Here is a 15,529-nt window from a genome sequence, read left to right on the forward strand (position 1 = left end):
TGCCTGCAAGAAGCTTAACCTCACCAAGTATCAACCAGACTACAAAGCCATCAGCAAAACCATGCAGCACCAGAAGTCACATTAATGGTAAGAAATATTCATCATTGATTAGCATCAGCATAACAATGTTGTTAAAAATCATTCAGAGTCTTATTGGACTTTAAAAGTGTTGAAATTACATAAAATGTACACATTATTTGTATTTTTAGTTTTAAACATATTGTATGGCTCTCACAGAATTACATTTAAAAATATGTAGTGTTTATGGCTCTCTCAGCCAAAAAGGTTCCCGACCCCTGCTCTAGAGGAACCGGAGTTCCCTACCCCTGATATGGAACAAACAGTATCGGTGATCAACCATGGCAAAAAATGCTGGAATTCAGAGGTTCTGGTGGTCAGTCCTAAAATGGATAAAAGCTGCATGCACGCGCGTGTGTGTGTGTGTGTGTGTGTGTGCGTGTGTGTATTGTGAGGTCGGCACTGGTGTTAGCTCACATGACGGTGATTTCTACATCTATTTCTTCATCATCTATTTTTCGGGTACGTAAAAAGAGAACTTACCTGGGAATTGGTAACTATAACTTGGTGCAAAACTGCTGTATCCTCTTCCATATGTGGCTATGATATTGGGATAACCTAAACAAGAAAAAAACATCCTGATTCAAAATTTCATTTTAAAATACTAGTGTCTCAATATAAAATGCTCGATACGCCATTCAAACATTTAAATCAAGTGTAGTCTGGTGTTGCGACTAAGGCTAGATTCACATGACATGCTTCGAGTAGACAATTCCAAAGGTTTTGCTTCCAAGCGGCACAATTCAAATGTCAGGGCAGTGTAAAAGACAAAAGTCCCAGAGTTAAACATGTTTCCTTTGCTAGCGACGAGTGATATTGTTCATGCTGGGGTTTGAAGAAGTAAATACCGGTACATGCCCAAAAAACATGTATGTATGCCACACTGAAACTAAACACTTTACTTACTCAACATGCCCATACCAATCATGAAGGCATCCATTGTAGATGGTAGACCTCTGGCTCGACCCCGTGTTCCTGGTGGGTACATGACTTCTTTTGGTTGGGCTTTTTTGCATTCTACCTGTGAAGCATAGACCATGAAGGATGATGGCATTGTAAAGATAAAAATGGGAAATAAAAGCTTTGGAAAGTAAAATTGTCCCCAAATATGTATTATTTAGGAAGTTCTGAGAGCCTCTGTCAGTTTTTTTCTTATATGAAACACAGCATGAATAAATGTGAAATGCTCAACTTTGAACATTCATGAACAAAATTGGCCCATATAAATACAGTAAGGCCAAAGAAGTGCTTATTTACAATGTTTGAAACACCCAATGAAAAGAAAAAAACAGCAAACATTCTAAAAAATTCAGACAGAATGTTGTGTTTATGAATGATTGTACAGTATCGCTTTTAGGTTTGCTATTGCTCCAATGTAACCTGGACTGGAACCAACGATTTGCTCTTCTAACTGCTAAAGAACAGTGACCAAAGAAGAAGAAGGCTTTTGCGTAGACCCATTTGACTTGAGAGTTAAAATTCTCATTTTGTCATCATCACAGCATTAGGGCTTCATACGGATAAAGACGGCAAGCTAACCATCACAAATTTAAAGGATTAGGGCAAGGAACTCTGGTTCCTCGAGATATACAGTATATCTCCTGCCTATTCTATAGCTCTCTCTACTTCAACACACCTGATTAAAACGAGTAGCTCATCAGCAAGCTCTGTGGAATCCTGAAATGATTATGATGGATTATGATCGAATGAAACAGGTGTGTTGGAGTAGGGAGAGATCTAAAACAGGCGGGGTATGGCTCACGAGGAACCGGCGTTCCCTACCCCTCGAGTAGGGAATATAGAAGTCATGCTTTCAGGAGGGAAAGCTGTGCCAGCAAAGAGGTGACATTTTAATCGCAAGAAGATAAAGAGGGGTTTGAAAAACTAAACTGACCAACTCTTGCCCACAAAAGGAATTTCAAACTACAGTGGCCTGCGAGGATATTCGTCTCCCTTGAACCTCTTAACATGTTGCTACGTTTTAGGCTTCAAACATAAAGACATAAAATTATTTTAGGGGTGAAGGATCAATATGAAGTGAGACACAATTGTGAAGTGGAACGAAATTCATACCATGCTTTAAACGTCTTTTTAGAAATAAAATACTGAAAGCTGGTCGTGCAAAATTATCCGGCACCCCTGTGTTAATACTTTGTAAAAACACTTTTGCAAAACCATCGGATATCCGATGGTTTATGTGACAAAACTCCCCATTGTTTTGCACTAATTTGCATCAGTGTTTACACATTCACAATCGTTTTTTGGTTGATCAGAAATGCCTTCTGTGAATGGCAAACACTTGCAATATACCACAGAAGCATAGCGATTCTGTGTGTGACTCAGCTTGTACTGTGAGATCAATTTGCTGCCATGGTATAGATGAATCACACCAAGTACATCAACTCACCATTTTATTATTTATTTCGTGAAAATGGATGTCACAGACTTTTTCCGCCAGATCTTCATTTTCAAATGTGACAAATCCAAAACCTGTGTAGAGAGACAGTGGGGTAGCAAGACGAACAAGACAAACATGAGCAAAGTGTCAAAACTGTCCAATAAAACTGTCGACTCATAACGCGGTGCTAGATGGAATCTCCTGTCCCGCAATAAGTTCTTTTTTTTTCTTTCCTCAAGGGGAAATTTATCTTTCACTCTGTGGTATACACTGGATGACCAAAAATGATTAGAAGCCACATCAGTGCCTGTCATTTCTACAACTGATGATATAATTGCTGTATTTATTCAACAAATTAATTTGATTAGAATACAATGTAATCCTCAAAAATAGAGGCCTTCAGTCCATGCGGTTTAGAGTTTATTGCCTTTCCAAAATTTGCTCTAAATGCCCACCTTGGCGTGCCAGACACTCCTGGATGAGACATACCAAATTGGCACTAACATAGACACACGCCTATCTTGGAATAACAACGAGCTTGGCGGCAATTTCTGTCTCCAAGTCTTGGATTCTTCTGGTGGTGTTCTCAAAGTACGAGGTGGAAATCAATTTATTAAAAGAAAACAAGGACTGGATTTTTTTTTCCCGTAAACTTTCAAAACCGGTCGGTTCAACAATTTCGGTTGGATGCGATTCCTTTCCTGTCGGTCCTAACATGATACACCTGCGTCCCCCCCCCCCTCCCCCATGAGTGGTAACCCAAGACGGCAGCCAATCATCTAATCATATTGCACAGGGGCGGGACCTGCCTCAGAGGGTGTTTTTTTTTACTTCGGAGGATGCTCTGGTTGATTCATTATGACGCCAATGCCAACATTGTAAGCCATTGCTCCTGAATCTTTAAGATATCCTTTATTTGTCCCACACTGGGGAAATTTACAGTCTACAGCAGCAAGATTGTGGGTAGAAAGAAGAAAAAAACAAACACCGTTCAAATAAGTGCAATATAAATACAAAATGGATAAGCCGCAGTGCTATTTACAATTGTTTTTCTCATCATTTAATTATTATTATTATTATTATTATTTTTTTTTTATTCAGCAGCCTGACAGCAGTCGGTAGGAACGAGCGGCGGTATCTCTCCTTCTTGCAGCGCGGGTGTAACAGTCTCTGGCTGAAGGAGCTACCGAGTGCTGTCAGGGCGGGCTGGAGGGGGTGGGAGGGACTGTCCATCATAGCTTTTAGCTTAGTTAGCATCCTCCTGTTGCCCACCTCCTCCAGAGTGTCGAGGGAGCAGCTCTTGACAGAACTGGCCTTCCTGACCAGTCGCTCCAGTCTCTTTCTATCCCTGGCCGAGATGCTGCCTGACCAGCAGACAATGCCATAATGGATGGCCGAGGCCACCACCGAGTTATAGAAAGTCTTAAGGAGTGACCCCTGAACCCCAAAAGACCTCAGTTTCCTGAGTAGGAATATATCCAACGCAAGATCTCTGGTGGATAAAACAGACATGTTGGAATGACAATATGCTGGAAATCGCTATCTTCATGATGGAGGCCTTTTGTTTCTCACTGAAGTTTGGTTTACAACTTGGACATTCAATGCTAGCATGCAGCCAGCCAATCTCTGACGTTAAAAAACCGGGGAAACATGACTGATTAACTGTTAGAATTCTTACAGCGGTGACCAGATTTGGATATACCGTACATCCTCTCAAACTAAAAATGAAAACGTACAATTAAAAGCACAACTTGCTTGTTTTATTTGAAATCCAGTAAGATGGTGATGACAATTGTGTGTGTTCATGTCCCGTGAATGAAGAGATGAAGAAGTTACGTACCTCATCATGAGCTGAGCTCATTCAGAAACAATTATCATCAGGCAGGGACTAATAATACACATTATGACACATCTTTATCAATGTGCATCGTATAAGATTTATTTAGTAGTCTGAGCTGTTGTTGAGGAGAGCATCATAGTTTTCCAACCTGTGGAGCCAAGGCATATTTTGCGGAAGGAAAACCTCAAACCATTCAACACCCCCCAACCCCCGCGATTTGGCATCCTGGAATAAAAAAGTACTTACTCAAAATGAAATCTAGGCTTGTACAGCTGAACACAAAGCTGAATTATTTGCAGGGAAGCATGAATTATTCTGTTGTATGAATGGCAACAGATGGACACACCTTTTGCCATCCAACTGAAGAGAAGTTATTTGTGATGCCTTCCACTGTATGCCACTGGCAGAGGTAGAAAACCAAAATAATAACCACAATTTAACCCTGGAGAACCCAAGTACCTTTTTCTTCTTTGGAAAATGATGAATTTTACATTAAATGACTGCTATATGTTCACTGAACACCAAAATATACAGTATGTTTATTCAAATATTTAATGCTTTAATCCTAATTTAGGATTAGGGCCAAATTTGACCCTTTGGGATTTAAGGGTAGCATTTGAGTAGCAGAATTCATAGGGGCCAAATTTGACCCCGTGGGTTCTCCAGGGTTAAATGGTGTGAATATAACTTTCCCTTTTAATGACAAGAAATATATATTTTTTTCTAGGAGTCAACGCATATCGTATCAAAAACCGTGAACACAGAACCACAAACCGTTCCAAACCGTGAATTTTGTGAACCGTTCCACCCCAAACTGCATTGTACATCAGAATAATGAAATACCACAATATAGATGTTTTCAGTTAATCTACAAAAACATCTAAAATCCTTTGTTGAACTAAAACCATAAATTGAATAGATTTTTTTTTAACAGACTTCTAAAATCCATCCATCAATCCATCGATTATCCAAGACGAAGGCCACAGGCGTGCTTTCTTCGGGCAGTAGGCGGGGTTCAACCAGTTCAAATGCGTCTTTGAACTTGTTGCCAGCCAATCTCAGGGCACACAAAGACAAAGCACCATTCACATTCACACTCACAGTCACACTCCTAGGGATAATTTAGAGCAGGGGTAGGGAACCTCCGGACATTAATTATATGTCACTGGTGCGCATTTCAGTCAGAAATGTTCCCACACATTGATCATTTTCTGCCCTTTTTTTTTTCCAACTCATTTTTTGTTCCCATTCCTTCAACCACCTGTGCCTAATGAACTTTTCAATTTATATGCAGATGCGGAAACATGTCAGCTGCTGTCTATCAAATTATTTTATAAAACAAACAAGATGGTTTTTTCAATGACAAGAAATTATCATATATTTCCCACAATGTGTTTTAGTTGTACAGCACAGTGGTTGTATTTTGAGACGAGTTTGTCATTGTCGTAAAGGTTTCTTTAAGTATTCCTTCAAAATCTTTCGCTGCTCCAATAATTACAGTGATGTTGTCATTTTGTTTATTTTATGCATCCATTTTCCGATCCGCTTATTCTCACAAGGAGAGAACATGCAAACTCCACACAGAAAGGCCGGAGCACCTCTGCACTGTCAGGTCGACGCACTAACCACTCGACCACTGGGCCACCTGTTTATTTTGTTTTATTTATTTTTTTATTTTTTAAGAAACAGGTTCATTAGAAGTTTCCACTCATAAGTATCTATCATTGATATCGGGTTGACCTGTGATTGACTGGCGACCACTCCAGTCAACTGTGGTGTGCTCCAGCTCAATCCGGGGTGAATGACATGCACGGTACGTGATATAGATAATAATAATAATACATTTTATTTATAAGCGCCTTTCAAGACACCCAAGGACACTTTACAAAAACAAACAAAAAAAAAAAACAATACGGGTTGAGCAGCGGCAGCCTAACATGCCAGCGTTCACTCAACCCGGAAGTCAGAAAGAAACCACAAGGGAGGGAGAGAGGGAGAAAAAAAACACGCGCAAACTATCCTCATTTTGAGGATAATTTGAGTTAGGCAAAAAAACTCCTGCACAAGCATATGACAGTTACAACAGGTCACAAGACATAAACAATGAAGACGGTGATACAAGGGAGTGTATGAAGGAGGGGGTGATGGTGGGGGACTAGCTTCCGTGCATACTTTCATCAGGGGAAGGTCGAGATAGCAGATGTTGTTTTGGTAGCAGGCTGCCCAAGAATTTAAGACAGCCTTGAGTCCGTGGCTTATGTCTCTTTAGTGGCGTCGATCAGCCAAATCCGTGATTTCTGTCAATATTTGAGCACGGATTCCAGTTTCTCCAAGTTCTTGACCATCTTGCAGAGACGCTCCAAAACCGCAACAGTTTGTGGTTGAGCACAGTCAGAGTCTGAGTGTTGGACATCCGCACAATGCCATCCTTAGACCGGCAGCCTCTTCACTTCCAATAGAGCCGCTCCCGTCGATTGAATTTTGCGATAGATCAGGAAACTGCTAACGACAAGCAGCAGCATACCTGTTATCGGAAGGCCGATAATGTAGATGTCATCCACATCCTCAACGGACAGTGTTGACAGGCACACCATTCTCCGCTTCCTCCAAGGATCTAGGGTGTACCCAGCAGCAAAAGTCACCGAGGGGCAAGTAGGCTCCCCACTGCCTGCGCTTCTCATCGAGAAAATTTTGTCAATGAATTCTTCATGTATTTATTTAGCAATACATGTATGCCCCCCCCCCCAAATTATTCCAATTTTCAAACAATCACAATGGAGCCATCATCTTAAGTTATAACAAATTCAAAAGTTCCATTTTGTACTGCTTAATATTATTTTACTGGCATATTTTGAGTGTTTTGTGATGCGACAGTGAAATAAAACTGGGCATGAACACTTTGTCATCACTGTTGTACACCATTGTAATCAATGAAAACTGTATTTCTGAGATGGTTTGTTATATTGGGGGAAGTGTCAAATATCAAAAATTTGTCACTCGTCACTTTTTTGAAAATAGTCACAAGGGTGAGGAAAAGCTGCTCAATACAGTCACAAAGTTGATACATTTGCAACAGTTTGTGCCTTCCTTTGCAAAGAACCCTTAGCAAACCAGTGTCATTGTGTGTAATGAAAATGATGCACATAGAATCAGGCATACCGCTGGTGCCATCATTCTGTCACAATGACCATGTGCAATCCAAATTGACTTCATTAACACGAATCAAAACAACATTGTCTACTGCCTTGAAAGTTAAAAATTCAGCCTGCAGGAAGGATGATATTGAAAATGTCATAAATTACAACTGCATAGAATAAAATGCTAAGGTTGGTGAGCAACATTTAAATTTTGTATTCCAACACTTTGCTCCGATTCCCAAAACAAAAAGCGCTTTGTATAATAACTGTTCAAGTGCTACTCTGGTGAGCCTAATGATGGATTTGGTGAGGATTTGCCCTGATTTCCACATTCTCTTTGATGAAAAAAGGATGTGGAGGGGCCACTTAAGGTCTTTCAAAATAGGATTTCTCGGAAAGTAAATAAGAGCGGGCAGAAGAATCAATTGTGGCAGCAAGCCGTCTCACTCCATTGTAAGGCGCTGGGAAAATATGTTTAACGGAGTAAAGTATCTTGGGGTCTTGTTCACGAGTGAGGGCAGGAGGGAGCGAGAGATCGAGAGGCGGATCGGTGCAGCGTCTGCTGTGATGCGGACGTTGTATCGGTCTGTCGTGGTGAAGAAGGAGCTGAGCCAAAGGGCGAAGCTCTCAATTTACCGGTCGATCTACGTTCCAACCCTCATCTATGGTCACGAGCTATGGGTCGTGACCGAAAGAACGAGATCCCGGATACAAGCGGCCGAAATGAGTTTTCTCCGCAGGGTGTCCGGGCTCTCCCTTAGAGATAAGGGGAGAAGCTCGGTCATCCGGGAGGGGCTCAGAGTCGAGCCGCTTCTCCTCCACATCGAGAGGAGCCAGATGAGGTGGCTTGGGCATCTGATTCGGATGCCTCCTGAACGCCTCCCTGGTGAGGTGTTCCGGGCATGTCCCACCGGGAGGAGACCCAGAGGAAGACCCAGGACACGCTGGAGTGACTATGTCACCCAGCTGGCCTGGGAACGCCTCGGGATCCCCCGGGGAGAGCTGGAAGAAATAGCTAGGGAGAGGGAAGTCTGGGCTTCCCTGCTAAAGCTGTTGCCCCCGCGACCCGGCCCAGGATAAGCGGTAGAAGATGGATGGATGGATGGATGGAGTTGATGAGCTTATGTAGATAACAAGGAGGAGAGGCTGTGACCTGAAGAATACAACTTTTAAAACGTGAATTCATTTTAGCTGTGTTCTAGATTGTTGGAGAGGCTTACTCTGGCTGCCCAGATGAATTATGTAAACATCAAGTTGAAAAGCAGATCTCAAATAGTTTGACATTATTCCATTTCATTACATTAACCCAATGTTGCCGAGGCATGTCACCCAAGACGGCACATGGAGAAACTCCTTGAGGATCCTGTCCACGTCCGGGACCCTTTCACCTAAGTGACCTCAGCCCCCAGCTGTAGGAGTGCCCACTTCAGTGTGCACAGACTGTGCTGCTTCCTTGAAATGCATTTTGTGGCAATCAAGGTGGTCTTCGAAGAATTCCCTCCCCTGACAAGCAACAGCCCAAGCTTATGTCAACAGCGCCCCAGCCCTACCCTCTCGCCCCAGCCCTAACTGACACATTTATTTACGTTGACATCAAGACAGTTTGGACTTGAAATAGACATATCAATCCAAAAAGCCATGGGAGTCTTTTCTCTGGATCAACAAATTAACATTCGGAGGACAGGGGGAGAGTGAGAGGAAGACAAGATGACTGAGAGGTAAACAGAAAGAAGATAGATAAAGGTGGCTGGCAGAGAAGACAGACAGTTTGAGAGTCTTCTCTAATTAGATGATGGCAATGCTCGTAGACCACTTTAATAGCAATCTAGGTGTGTGACAGATGAGACACTGAAGACTTGTGGATGGTCTTATCTCTCTGCCTCCATGGATTTATTGCTCGCTAGCTTAGTATTCATACTCTTGAATATCAATTGTGAAGCTGCTGATTGCTAGCACACAAACTATGAGTGGGGATCTTGCCAAAGACAAACAAATATTTGATTACACTTGTCAAGGCTGATCAAATCTCTTCCAGTAATTATTTGAACGCTCAAACTGTGTCCCGTGAATATCAAACACCATATACCACACAAGGTGGAACAACTACTTGCCATTCGGGGTTAAACATGTCGACACATCTCACTTTGGCAAGCAAAAGAAGCAAAGATATTGTGAACTTGTTTTCTGGCAACAGGGTAATGCAATACATACGATTATTTTATAAGGTGAACTGGCAGGGCAGCAAACAGAATTATTGACGTACTGTATGTAGTAAATGGTGTTTTGGTGGAATTCCAGTGTACTACATTTGGCCATGGTGACATCTTGAAGCTCGGGAGAATTATAAGAGACAGACTTGTGGTTTGGTGGTTAGGTAACAATATGTGAGGTGCATCGGACCTCACACACTGTTACCTAACCAGTTCATCAATTAAGGTCAATAGTCATGTGCTATAGCCGTTGTTCCTAACACAAACCCAATGGGTTTGAAAATATGTCCCATCCACAAGAGAGCAGATAGTTCTGCAGCAGATCAGGGTCAGTGGTCTATCTATAAAACTCTGATACACAATCTTTTGGGGAACATATTACAGTGGCTTGATGGCTTTCCTGCGATTATCGTTGCACTGACAGTATGAAAACTGATTGTGGATTCCTGTTCTGTTGAATCTTGCAATCATGGCACAGCTTTAGTTCAGGCGTGGAAGAGGAACCCATCCACATGCTTTTATGTAGGTCACTCACACATAACGGTTCATCAATTTCACTGTCCTACCTAGCTGTTGGCACACTGAGGGGGATAGTGAGTAAGGAGGAGAGGTAGAGCTGTTATAAGGCTTGTTCCACTTAATGTGGCAAAAAAGTTCACATATTCAAGCTGTTGCGACTCCCCTCACATTGGGGCAAACACATCGCCCGTGCCTCCTGTTGATCGAAGCGAATTTCATATACTGTATGCATATGAAATTGCAGTGTCAGAAACGCTCAACTTTCGTTCAGTCGGAACACTGTTGCAGATAACAGTCATATGGACAGGGGTGCACATATTTTAAGGAGAGCGCAAGTGCACATTGCACACTGAAAATATTGAAAGTGAGGCACCCTGCACCTTCCTCGACTTGACACTATCTTTTTATGGCAGCAAGTCAGAACCCAATACAGTGAAACTCCTCAAGACGAAACCTACATGGGCGAAAATACCCCCTTATGTGAAAAAATCTTCATGCATTAACACAATTCCCATTCTCCTGCCCCCCATACAACGAAAAAAACCCCTGTTGCGTTATACGAAATCTTTTTCTCTGCTCTTTCCTCACCAAGGGATTCACTACAACAAAGTCTAATCCAACAGCGACCTCTACTGCCTCGTTTGGAATTGGCAACAGCAACCACCACACTGGTTTACACGGCTCCGAGTTTCCCGAACGCAACATACTCATAGCTGCTCTGCCATTGGCTTACCGAGCATCATCCTGGTCTCCGATTGGCCAAGAGGGGCCTCATTATCTATGTGTGTAGATACTGAAGCTAGATCCATGGAAGATAGAGTGGAATGCATCCGATTAGCTGCTCAGAGTAAATTGTTTGTGGCTCGACGGACAGTCAAATAAACAAACGTTTCCTGGAATGCTTTACTTCTTATCATGCTAAAAACCTTATGTTAACCGGAGCGCTAATTAGAGAGAAGGCGAGTTCCATCACGCTAATTATGGCCACCGAGGACTTCGAAGCGTCCCGTGGCTGGTTCATTGCATGACGTCAGCTGAGCAACGCTGTCTTGGGTGGCGATCGAGGGGAGGTCGAGTTAGAGACAGTGAGATGGTGGAAAGAAAAGCCACTGAGTCTAGGAAGTATTTGTTATTGTTAGATTCAGACGCAGCATGAACGTTGCATTGCTAAAATGGCTTCAAAACGGACCTTTGGATGTCAAGCAGCTAAGACAAGCGCTCTGACGCTGGAAGAGAGGGCAAAAGTGATCAAAATGAAAGAAGGAGGATGCAAAATAAAATACATTATCCAAGAAATTGATGGAAGTGAAAGTGAATGCAGATCGTAAATTTCGCAATTGCTTTCCCTTTTTTTTCTTTCTACAGTGACTATATGAAGTGTCAAATAAGTGTGTGCTCATACTTATGCACTATTGGAATAAAAATAAAGAGTACACATACGTTTGTGCGTGTGCATGTACACATTTGTTTGTGTGTGTGTGTGTGTGTTTACATCTGAGGTTAAATTTGCTACAGTGAAAAACCCCCTGTTGTGAAAAATTTCTTACTGCAAACATGATTTCATTGTAGAGGAGTTTCACTGTACAGGGTCACAGTATGCAGCGGCCCTTCGTCTTTAAGTACAGCCAATGAGATTTGGAAGAACATTACGACCAAGAAACAAACTGGTGTCTCCTTGATGTCCACTAAAATTGTGTTGTGCACCCGACACATAGACAAGGTAGACAAGATAAAACTGAGCTTTTAATTAAGGTTTAACACAATGTGTTCTGGAAGGAATGTCACCAGCCAGTTACATTAAGATTTCTTTTTCCACTGTAAATAAAACTGGAAACTCCTTCTGGCACTAATACACCCTTATTAATGGTAGAGTATTTGTTTACATCCCTATTTCAACATTCTCGAGTCTTGTAAGAGTAAAATAGTTAACATGTGTTCATTGTAAGAGCACTCAGGCGACATGCATACTTATGATGACATGCACACATGATGTTTACAGTCAATTTTGATCCCACATGGGCAGTGGTGTCCTCCACATTCACAACTATTCTTTAATTGAAACATTTTTATGAGATTATTTTCATCGAAATGTGTTTTCCATATTTAATGAGGAATGGCATAAATAATGTGAATTAGATTTTCATGACAAATGCATCTCACGTACCTCTAATATCCATTCATCCATTTTCTAATCCGCTTAACCTCACGAGGTTTGCAGGCATGCTGGAGTCTATCCCAGCCCTCTTCAGGCAGTAGGTGAGGTACACCCTGACAGGGTTGACAGCCAATCACGAGGCACGTATGGACAAAAACCCATTCACACTCACAATCACACCGAAGGACAATTTAGAGTGTTCCATTAACCGAAAATGTTGAAAGAGCCATATTGGACCAAGAAAACAAAAAACAAATATGTCTGGAGCTGCAAAAAATTAAAAGCCTGACTACGAAGGCAACACGTGTGGTATGTATCTATATTCGCTAAATTAGCCTATCAAAATGAATACGTTGGCAACAAATAAACAATGAGCCTTCATGATTAAATGTTTTTTTCCCCTTGCAATGCATCCTGGAGAGCAGTGTGCCCAACCTTTTTGACCAAAGATCTATTTTTCGATCAACCAGCCTCCCAAGATCGATCCGTTACTGTAGGGGTGGCCGACCAGTCAGAGAGTCAGAGCCAATATTTTTACTGTGTTACTGCAAAGAGCCACACACGCACACACACACACACGCACACACGCACACACACTCGAGGTAAGATCGAAAGCCCGAGCCCGAGCTCGGGCCTAAATTGTCAATCATTGCTTCGGGTCGGGTCGGGCCGGGCCGGGCCTCTCTCTCGCTGACTTTTTTGAAAAAAATATCACTGTGACGCTGAGGCGTTTCGAGGCCGTGAATAGTTTTGGCCATGAGAGACCGTGGTTCGCAAAAAAAACCAGAAGTCGCCTCATCACAACACGTACTGTACTAAACTCTTGCAACGACAATTCAAAGAACTCCTTCGTGTCTCTGCCTATTATCCACCCATCATTCTTCTTCTTTGTCACTCTGCTTCTCTCTCATAAAGTGCCGCGCTAGATTCTTAAGGATGTACTGCTGCTGTGGTTAATGGACCAATTTTCAACCCGTCAAAATGACGGACGGCCTTCAATTTTTCCTTCAACTCTTAACAAAAATCCGTCAATGATGGAAATTTGTCGGTTAATGTACCCTCTGCAGAAACAGAAATATAAAAGACGTAAATGTTTCTACAGTCTTGTTTAACTTAGATTTTGTTAAAGACAGGCTTTAATTTGTTATCATAAATCACCCCTCTTCCTCGCGAGTCCTCACAAATAAGATATGAAATTTCGGGTTTGCTTCGGGCTCGAGCCTGCATATCAAATTAATTGGTCGTGCTCGGGCCGGGTCGGGCTTTAATACCCGCGGGCGGGGTCGGGCTCGATTTTTTTTGTCCCGATCTTAGCTCTAACACACACACACACACACACACACACACACACACACACACACACACACACACACACACACACACACACACACACACACACACACACACACACACACACGACAATGCACTCGCGCACATATGCATGCACGCCACGACGAGCAACAGCCGGAGCGCCCGAACACAAAAAAAACCCCATAAGACACAAACACACAAATCTTTTTTTTTTTTACCCCCATTTTCTCCTCCAACCACTCGTGGTCGACTTGGGACCAGTCTGCTGGCTCTTGGTTGATTGCGATCGACGTATTGGGCACTTACGCAGGTTGACGACCCTCACATTAACCTGTCATGCATGTTTTTGGAATGTGGGAGGAAACTAGAGTACCTGGAGAAAACACAAGCATGCATGGGGAGAACACGTAAACTCCACACAGAAAGGCAGAAGCCGGAATTGCACCTCTGTACTGTGAGGTGGAGGTGCTAACCAGACAATCACCGTGCCGCCCCACCTCTAAATATCTCTTTTAAAAAATAATAATAATTACATACGTAAATAAAAAAATCTAAATCAAAATATAACAAAGTTTCCAAGTGCATGGCTACAAAATGTGGAAAGATGCGGAAAATGACGAGACATGGATACAAAACTACTTCGCATAGCAACCAAGAAACTACTTCCATTCAATCCTTTGATCTCTATCATCCCTTTGATCCAAAAAAGCGTCATAGTCCCACCTCTCTCTTAGAGGTACAGGAATGTCTATCTCTTGCGGGTCAACACACAACCCCCAGAATTCACCATAACAAAAGTCCATCATTGAACAGGTAAACATGAACAATGTCAAAAAAACAAACAAAAAAACCTGTCAATGCTGAGGAGGGCGGCAAGCAGCCAAAATGAGTGCAATTTGAAGTAAGAGGACCAGAGGCCAGTGGTGGGTCCGGAGAAGGGGCTGGTCCGTAGACCGCAGACAGGGGCTGCCGTCGCCGTGGCGGCAGGGCCCACTCCACTAGCACATTGCCCAAGATGGCCGCTTGTGCGCCAGTGTGTTCGGCGACGCTCCTGCCATTTCGGGTTTTTTTACTTTTCGCAATGCTTGTTACCTCCCTAACAGCGTCTCGGTTGGTTTATGATCGCCGATCGTTGTTATTGATTCAACAACACGTCGGAGATTCGGCCGCGTTTTGGCAAGACGGTGGTGAAAAGACGCTACCTCCGTTCTTGGCTAACCTGCCGGCTAATCTCTTCCTCGTTCGCTCGCCCCCTTCACAGAAGCGCCGCCGCGGCAAACGTAGCGGTCAGCTCGTGAAGCTAAAACGGGATCTGAGACACACTTCGATCGCTCCGGCGTGGTGTGCCCTCGACCCCGTCGCCTCGTGCTTGCTAACAGTCGTTGGCTCTCCCATCGCGCCACGGCATTTCTACCCTCCACGCCTTTCTCGGGGAGGAATCCAGCGAAAGCTTTTGAGGGAATTCCCCCGGGCTCGGCGATCGGAAGAGGCAATCCCTCCCGTTGCTACTCCCACAAGGATCGCGTTGTTACACGCCCGGTCGCTGACGAACAAGACCCATATTCTGAGGGAGTATTTCCTTTCCAATGACTTGGATTTCCTGTGTCTGACGGAGACTTGGGCAGGTACTGGTGAGTACAACGCTTTGCTTGAATTGTTGCCACCTGACTGTGGTTTCCTCGATACCCCGAGGACATCAGGCCGTGGTGGAGGAACGGTGAGCATCTTTAAGAACAATTTCAAATGTAAACGTGCACATTCACCACATCGGCCACCAGCTTTGAAGCAACCTTCTTTGAGGTCGGTCGTGTTTTCCCGGTGCTCTGTGCTGTCATTTACCGTCCTCCTAAATACAACAAAGACTTTTTAAGCGACTTTTCA

At 43.1% G+C, this 15,529-nt stretch overlaps 1 protein-coding gene across 1 annotated transcript in view; it reads right to left on the reverse strand.

Moving 5' to 3' along the window:
* Window positions 1–421: 421 nt before the first annotated feature.
* The window catches only part of LOC147197771 (RNA-binding protein Musashi homolog 2-like), an 81,881-nt gene continuing 66,773 nt past the window's right edge, over window positions 422–15,529 (reverse strand). Inside the window, exons 8-10 of the mRNA XM_086126143.1 lie at window positions 2,486–2,568; window positions 985–1,099; window positions 422–636 (exon numbers count right to left, since the gene is read on the reverse strand). Coding sequence (XP_085982269.1) covers window positions 530–636; window positions 985–1,099; window positions 2,486–2,568 — 305 coding nt within the window. The 3' untranslated portion in view covers window positions 422–529. The remainder of the gene's footprint in view (window positions 637–984; window positions 1,100–2,485; window positions 2,569–15,529) is intronic.

The sequence above is a fragment of the Hippocampus guttulatus genome, chromosome 12 (assembly GCF_054856545.1).
Source record: "Hippocampus guttulatus isolate MCC_2025c chromosome 12, RoL_Hgut_1.0, whole genome shotgun sequence".
NCBI classification, from domain to species: Eukaryota; Metazoa; Chordata; class Actinopteri; order Syngnathiformes; family Syngnathidae; genus Hippocampus; species Hippocampus guttulatus.